At 45.4% G+C, this 8,480-nt stretch overlaps 1 protein-coding gene across 1 annotated transcript in view; it reads left to right on the plus strand.

Moving 5' to 3' along the window:
* The window catches only part of frzb (frizzled related protein), an 11,012-nt gene extending 2,829 nt beyond the window's left edge, over nt 1-8,183 (plus strand). Inside the window, exons 2-8 of the mRNA XM_061089026.1 lie at nt 3,025-3,273; nt 5,067-5,102; nt 5,265-5,324; nt 6,283-6,348; nt 6,475-6,679; nt 7,005-7,068; nt 8,124-8,183. Coding sequence (XP_060945009.1) covers nt 3,025-3,273; nt 5,067-5,102; nt 5,265-5,324; nt 6,283-6,348; nt 6,475-6,679; nt 7,005-7,068; nt 8,124-8,183 — 740 coding nt within the window. The remainder of the gene's footprint in view (nt 1-3,024; nt 3,274-5,066; nt 5,103-5,264; nt 5,325-6,282; nt 6,349-6,474; nt 6,680-7,004; nt 7,069-8,123) is intronic.
* The last annotated feature ends 297 nt before the right edge of the window (nt 8,184-8,480 follow it).

Genomic DNA, 8,480 nt, shown 5'->3' on the forward strand with positions numbered 1-8,480 from the left:
TTCACGGGACATTCAGTGCAGAAGACGTCTGAACGACACAAATGTCCAAGAACAACTCTCTTGTTCCTGAAACCACTGGAACAACAGAGTGAGATGGTTCCGTTTCCTGCGCTGGAGCTGCTCCCACCTGAGGTCACCGGGGTCACAGGATTCTGCTGCTCGGCTCTGTGGGGGGGTTTCCATGTTAAACAGGGTGGACTTTTCCACGCTTCAAAAAGTTTCCACATGATGTAGTGACAAAGGAGGACAAAAAAAAACCTGAATCAGTGTTTTCATATTTAATTATCTGCAGATCTATTTATGGTAACAAGCCCAAGAAAAGAGTGATTTATGACTGGTGATAATTCTCATGGAAAAACCTTGAAGCCTGAGCAGAGCTACCAGCTGTATCAATGAGTCATAATTCATCCTCATCATCTCCTCCTCCTGCGAAAAGAAGAACAAGAGGCCAAATCATTTACGACGTAGATTTTCTTCTTGACTCCAGAATCATGTTCAACTTTTCTTCATCTCTGATTTACGTGTCTGAACATTAATGGTTTTGTCCTCTGGACTCGACAGTTACATCCACAACCACAGACCTGAAACTGTCCTGGCAGAACAACGTCTGGAAAGGAAAATGTTATCAGAGCTGTTCGAGACGATTTGACTCAGCAACAGAGAAGAAAGTTCTTCTACCACTCGAATATGATCTTTAACTTTTTCCTCCCCGAACTCAATAAAACAACTCTAGCTATTAGCAATGCTCGTGGCTAACTGGCTCCACCCGGGCATTACTGACAATGCTAACATGATTATGTTTAGCACATAGGCTACGGTATCACACTGTAAATAGAAAATGCTTTGTGCAGCTATCGAAGTCAGTGGTGATGGAACTATAGAGGAAAAGTCTGAATTAACCAAAGCCAGCAGGATTCATCCTCTGGGAACCACGAATGAACCAAAATTCAGTTCATCCAGGAACAGTGGAGTTAATTAATCTGAAGGAAAGTGGAGCGACCGACAGATGAACCGAGCAAAACAAAACTTAGATGAAAAGTGTTTTTTACTGTGTTGATTATCATGGACGAGCCGCTCGGCTCCTCTGCTGCCAAACCCTCGTTTTATGGTTTCATTCAGTCCAGAAGGTAATAAAATCAAATCAACTCGACTGAGGCAGCTGATCATTAAAGACACACACACACACACATACACACACATACACACACACACACACACATACACACAGCCCTCAATGTTAAAAGTTCATCCAAATTATAAAAACATTTTCCTCTCCTTCCCTCATTCTAGTGACCATGTCGGTTTTATTTTAGTACTTGGAGATTTTAGAGATAAAGCATGAATTTACTTCTGTGGGTTTTCTGGATTAAAGTGTTCACAGAACATTTGGATGAAGTAGAATAATTCCAGTAATGTTTCTATGTGTTTTACACAATAACTGGAAACTTGGATCAGATCGGTTCTGGGTGTTTTCTCTGCCAAGTCTCTACATTCCTGCCGATTCTGAATCTCAGCACCTCTGTGTGTTTTTGATAAGTTGAGTTAATAACGCTGCTGAAAAACTCCGCTGCTCCACGTCAATTACCTCAACCTGTAAACCGTGCAAGTCTTTTTCTTCTTACTGTAGAAAGGTCTCCAGTTTCATTTTCTTCATCCTGACGTCTGTGGAGAGTAAATATTGCACAGTTCCTTGTGTCCAGTGAGTTTCACTGTGAGCTGTCAGAGTCATTCTTCAGTGTGAAACTCTGTAACTCTGGTGACTGAGAGTCACAGCTTCAACTGACACAATCAGCTGCAGGTGAAGAGTGAAGCTGAACTGAGATCAGTTCAAAAGACTCAAAAGTTATTAAAACCAGAGTTTATCTCCAATATTCAGCAGGAAACTTGTTGGACATAGAACGTTTTCTGAGGTTTTCAAAGATTTTCCGGAGGATAATTCATGGATCTTGATGAAAACTCTGACATGTTTAAAGGAGTGATTTCTACTAGTGAGTGAAATTAGCTGCAGCTCGATTGAATTTAAACTGTTGGTGAAGTTATGAGCTCCACTGAGTGATGTTGCTGTTTGGAGCTGGACGGAGATTTGCTGTAAAGATCCTGTAAAGTAGAATCACATCTAAGAAGCTCATTGGCTTCCATCGATGAGTCAGGGATGCCAACTCTGTTCTTGGCTGAACACTGAGCTCGGCTGAGGTCGGAGAAGCGGAGAGAGAAAGTGGAAAAGCAAAAAGCTTTAACCAGAAAAATGTTCTAATGAAAGATGTGCAGGCCAGAAAGCAAGAGGCAGTCTCAGGTCACAAGTTCAGAACATTTCTGTGACTTCACTGAGAAGCTGAGCAGCCAAACCTCAGTCGTCCACTGGAGAAAAAACTCAAACCTGTGCCGAGCTCTTCCTGGTCCCGTGAAGCAGCAGTGATCATACGTCCTGTGTGAGGAAGGTCCCTGAACGCACCGTCGACAAGGGAGCTGAGCAAGAAGATGAATTTGAAGAAATACTCAAGATAAGAGTCTGACCTGGACCATCTCCTGCTGTGGTCATGTCTGAAAACCTTTCTATTGTTGCTTTAAAGTTCAAATGTTGAATCCATGAAGCTTCAGACAGAAGTGAGGTCCACAGGATTCAGAGTTTTGAAGAAGCAGATCTTTCCTCAGACAGTTGTTAATCTTTTGTATCAATGAGTCTCTTTGAGAGTTTCATGTTCTTCAGACTGTCGTGAAACTCGTCTGTGGGAAAACGAACGAGACTTAACTTCCAGAACCAGCGGGCGTCCAGAATTATTCTTTCCCTTTACAACTCCATGATGTGCTGCAGTGAGCAATGCATCATGGGAGCTGACGGGCGTCTCCCCCACAGGCCGAGTCTCTACCGTTAACCGCTGCCCACAGACAGTGTTTCCACCAACATGTCCAGAAATGGAAAAACATGCTCAAAACCTCAACTCGAGTATAATTATAGTTTTTGTTTCCTTGTAGAGAAGTTGAGTGTAACTCAAACTGTTGCTTCCCGCTGGTTCCTGTGTTCAGGTACTGGCTGCAGTCCGGACCTGCTCTTCTTCCTGTGCGCCATGTACGCTCCCATCTGCACCATCGACTTCCAGCACGAGCCCATCAAACCCTGCAAGGCGGTGTGCGAGCGCGCCAAGTCGGGCTGCGAGCCGGTGATGAAGCGCTACAACCACAGCTGGCCCGACAGCCTGGCGTGCAGCGAGCTGCCGCTGTACGACCGCGGCGTCTGCATCTCACCGGAGGCCATCGTGAAGGCCGAGGGGCCAGGTGAGGACATCGTCTATAGTCAGCAAAAATGTTTTAAAGTGACTCTATATATAAGATTTAGGAAGTGTTTGATCTCAGTCATAAACAATATGGTTACTGGATTTTTCAGGACAGTGAGAATTCAAACATGAAAATACAACGTCCCTATTGAAAAGTGAATTATGGTTTATTTTAATTCTCTGATTCAATTTCATGTAAAACCATAATCACACAAACTTTCAGGTTTTAATGAAGTTATCTCCTCTTTATTCCTTCTTTCTCCTGTGAAAGCGTTTGGTTTCATTTCTCTCGCTGCAGAACCCAGAGCATCAGGATCCGTTCCTCTGCTCGCTCAGTGGTTCCATGTTCCTCCTCTCAGCTGGTTTCCTCTCCAGCAGATAGCGTGACTCATTTCCCCTCCGACTCCACTTCCAGCCACTTTCTCAAAGATCTCCTTGATACCTCCTCCCACTCGCTGCACACTCAATAAAAACCCTCACTGTCCTCTGCTTCTCCACACAGACCCTGCACCAGCGAGTCCTGTTAGAGGAAGTCAAAGCCTCGTCAGGATAACGACACGCCCACGCTGCCCGAGCTCCACTGGGCTCAGCAGGGTTTGGGGATTTTCCCTCGGTGTGATTTGTTGATTCGCGGAGGTTCGGTCAGGGTGGATGGTTGAAGTCGTTCCTGTGATTTTCAGCAGGACTCCAGACTGAATGTTGCTTTAAGACATTTTTCTCCTGTTGGAACATAAATCTGCAGCAGCCACAGTTTAGTTCAGCAGACGTCTCATCGGAGCAGGACGGAGCCGGGGAAGTCTCCTTGATCCTCTCAGAGTTTGATTGGTGTCACAAAGTGGAGTGAATGTAAATAACTCCTCGTTTACACCTGACGTTAAAGTGTGATCGCATTGTAAACAGAGGTCGACCACGTCAAAGAACAGCTAACCTACAACAGTCCTGTGAGAGCGACTGTACATGAAGAGTAGTGTTGACCTGATATAAATACAGATGGACAACCCGGGATCTCCCATGAGCCATCTGTCACTGGTGACGTCATCTGGAATCAGAGAGGGTGGAACCGTGGTATCGAAGCCCCGCCCATACACCAGCCCAACCAATCAGGAGTCAGTCTCAGCTGTCAATCATGATGCCTCATCCTGTTTTTATATCATCTGATTAAAACCAAACTGATGCACAGTGAGATAAAAACGACAGAAACCACCTTTGACATTTATTTATTTGTTCTGTACTTAGATTGTTTTTGGTTCTGTCCATGTCCAATCTGCCAACATGGATGGGTACTACCTATACTGCAGCCAGCCACCAGGGGGCCAGCCTAATGTTATGGTTTCCCTTGTAGTAGCTCTCATGGAATCCATCTTGATTTACAGTCATTGTTCCGAACCAGGGAGGAAGCAGCTCGTCAGTGGATGGAAGAAGAAAAACACAGAACTCGTTCAAATAAAACATCTTCCATTCTCTTTCTTCTTCTTTTGTTGTTTAAACGTCCGATCGTATCTCGACGTGAACATCGCTTCATTCTGTCAGATCCAACATTCCTGTGGCCGTTCGTATTCCTGCTGCGTCCAGGAAGAGGAACCTCTCCTCTCCGGCAGCAGCAGACTTGTTCTTTGTTCCCTGTTTCCAGAAGGAATGTACAGTATAATCCTTCCAGTGTGTTCTGGGTCGGCTCGGGGGGGTGGGGGGTGTGGGGGTGTGGGGTTCTTCCACTAAGACCCGCCCAGAAGCAAGTGCATGAAACAAGAGGATGTGTTTTCTGTGACGACACTGACCTTCTCTGTGTCTCTGCAGATCCGTACTACCAGGACCCAGCCAGGTGTAATCCAGGTGAGGTCTGACCTTTGACCTTCTCTCGGAGACAGCCTTGTCTCGTGTCTGTCTGTCTTTGGAAGACGTCTTTTTCTCACTCAAATGTTTTTGTGCATCTGAAAACCAGAAAGTCCAGAAACCAGTTCATTAAACATCTGATCCTTTGTGTTTGGTCCTCAGAATCCAGTCCAGACTTCCCAATGGATTCCAACAACCTCCACTGCAGAGGGCCGAGCCGAGGTAGCCTGTCCGTCTTCCTGTCCGTCTCCTGTCCTTCTTCCTGTCCGTCTTCCTCTCCGTCTCCTGTCTGTCTTCCTGTCCGTCTCCTGTCCGTCTTCCTGTCCGTCTTCCTGTCCGTCTTCCTGTCCGTCTTCCTGTCCGTCTTCCTGTCCGTCTCCTGTCCTTCTTCCTGTCCGTCTTCCTCTCCGTCTCCTGTCTGTCTTCCTGTCCGTCTCCTGTCCGTCTTCCTGTCCGTCTTCCTGTCCGTCTTCCTGTCCGTCTTCCTGTCCTTCTTCCTGTCCATCTCCTGTCCGTCTTCCTGTCTGTCTTCCTGTCCGTCTTCCTGTCCGTCTTCCTGTCTGTCTTCCTGTCCGTCTTCCTGTCCGTCTTCCTGTCTGTCTTCCTGTCCGTCTCCTGTCCGTCTTCCTCTCCGTCTCCTGTCCGTCTTCCTGTCCGTCTTCCTGTCCGTCTCCCGTCCTTTATTCTGTCCTTCTTCCTGTCCGTCTTCCTGTCCGTCTTCTGTCCTTCTTCTGTCCCTCTTCCTGTCCGTCTTCCTGTCCGTCTCCTGTCCGTCTTCCTGTCCGTCTCCTGTCCGTCTCCTGTCCGTTTACCTGTCCGTCTCCTGTCCGTCTCCTGTCCGTCTCCTGTCCGTCTTCCTGTCCGTCTTCCTGTCCTTCTTCCTGTCCTTCTTCCTGTCCGTCTTCTGTCCTTCTTCCTGTCCGTCTTCCTGTCCGCTCCTCTCCGTCTTCCTGTCCGTCTCCTCTCCGTCTTCCATTCCGTCTCCTGTCCGTCTCCTGTCCGTCTTCCTGTCCTTCTTCCTGTCCTTCCTCCTGTCCGCATCCTGTCCGTCTCCTGTCCGTCTTCCTGTCCTTCTTCCTGTCCGTCTCCTTTCCATCTCCTGTCCGTCTCCTGTCCGTCTTCCTGTCCAGGCCCTGAATCGACTCACAGCTCACCAACAGTTTTCTGTGTTTTGCTGCAGATCGCTGCAAATGTAAAACCGTCAGAATGGTTTTGAAAACCTACCTGAGGAACAACTACAACTACGGTGAGTCGTCTTTCGGGTTCAACATCTGGATCCTGCATTATCGTCTGTGCTGTGTCCCCTGCAGGAGCTGAGTATTTTATTTTGAAATGTCCCTTGTGTGTCTGCACGCTGCCGACTGTCCTCCAGTGATCCGGGCCCGGGTGCGGGAGGTGAGGAACCGGGGTCTGGAGCCCACAGCGGTGGTGGAGGTGAGGGAGGTGCTCAAGTCTTCCTTGGTCAACATTCCCAGAGAGACGCAGACGCTCTACTACTCGTCCTCCTGCCTGTGTCCTCCTCTGACTCCTGGGGAGGAGTACCTCATCATGGGCTATGAGAACGAGGAGACGTCCAGGTACGAGCAGCTGTCGTCCAATCAGCTTCAGTGTTTCATCTCCACCATGAGTCTGCAGCTACGAACAAGTTAACCCTTAGGACCTTTTTAAATCAAAACATACAGTGTGATGGAAAATAATAAAATAGAATATAACACTCATAATCTTTACCAGGATTTAACCACAAGACCTCCACATTCTCCAGCTAACGTTAGTTTGCATTAACTAGCTCGCAGGGAATAGAACAGAAACAGAATCCTTGAGCAGTGATGCACCTAAAAAGAGCTGAATAAGCATAATGTCATTTTTCTACTGGAATGAAAACCTGAACCTCTGTGGTCGCAGGCTGCTTCTGATCGACAGCTCCATCGCTCAGAGGTGGAAGGACAAGATGAGCAGGAAGATCAAGGTGAGATTCACGTCCAGAACAAACACACACACACACACACACAGCAAAATCAGGAGTGTTAATTTAACTCACAGAGTGTTAAATGTAACACTTTTTCTGAGTCTATACAATCCTCACGGATTCTGAGTTAAAATTACACTTTGAAAAGTGTTAATATTTTAACTCTTTAATAGTGATAAATATTTGACACCCTTGGTGTTATTTTATGACACCACATAAGTGCACCTTTAACTCTAAATTGTGTTATTCCCTTTCACTGTGAGCGTTAATTTTTAACATACATAGTGTTATTTTATGACTCATTAAAGTGTATTTTTAACACTAAAATCATGTTATTTCATTTCACTATGAGAGTTAATTTTTAACATACATAGTGTTATTTTATGACACATTAAAGTGTATTTTTAACACTAAAATCGTGTTATTTAATTTCACTATGAGAGTTAATTTTTAACATACATAGTGTTATTTAATGACTCATTAAAGTGTATTTTTAACACTAAAATCATGTTATTTCATTTCACTATGAGAGTTAATTTTTAACATACATAGTGTTATTTTATGACTCATTAAAGCGTATTTTTAACACTAAAATCATGTTATTTCATTTCACTATGAGTGTTAATTTTTTACATACATAGTGTTATTTTATGACTCATTAAAGTGTATTTTTAACACTAAAATGAGACCGAGGGTCAGTCTCACACCCGACTTGATAAAGAGAGCCGAGGGATTTTGTTATGGTTCATTGGGTGCAGAGATCTGTGGTGAAGCTCCTCCCATATTTTATGATCAACTCCACCTGAAGTGAATCTAACTCAGTCACAGGTGTTAACATTTAACTCGCTTGATTGACAACGCTCGCAGAGATTTTTTAACACTAGTGTTAAAACAACTCCAAAATCAACACCCACCAACTCAAAAATATTAACACTGAAAAACAACACTAGAGATTTTGCTGTGCACACACACACACACACTCAGAGTTGTACTGTATTTGCACCATCGTCACGTTGCCTCCTGCCATTGACTCCACTTCCTGTGTTTCTGTGCAGAGATGGGACCAGATCCTGCAGGGCAAAGGTCGAGGAGGTCAGCGTGGGGGTCGCCAGTGAGATCTGACTGTGTGTGTGTGTGTGTGAGTGTGTGCGTAGATATTGCACTATAACAGCCTGTTGTAGCTGAATGTAGTTCATCTCTTTATCATTTGAATTTTGTCATTTATCTTCTTTGCACAAACATTATTTAGTGTGTTTGTCAGTGTGTGTGTGTGTGTGTGTGTGTGGTGTGTGTGTGATGTGTGTGCACGTGTTTCCACACCTAAAGCTCTCAATACAGAGCAGAGCGGTGGCGTAGCTTCTCAGCCGTAGCACTAAACCTACGCACAGCCCAGTGGCAGCCATGTTGGCTCC

Source organism: Limanda limanda, chromosome 16 (assembly GCF_963576545.1).
Source record: "Limanda limanda chromosome 16, fLimLim1.1, whole genome shotgun sequence".
Lineage (NCBI taxonomy): Eukaryota > Metazoa > Chordata > Actinopteri > Pleuronectiformes > Pleuronectidae > Limanda > Limanda limanda.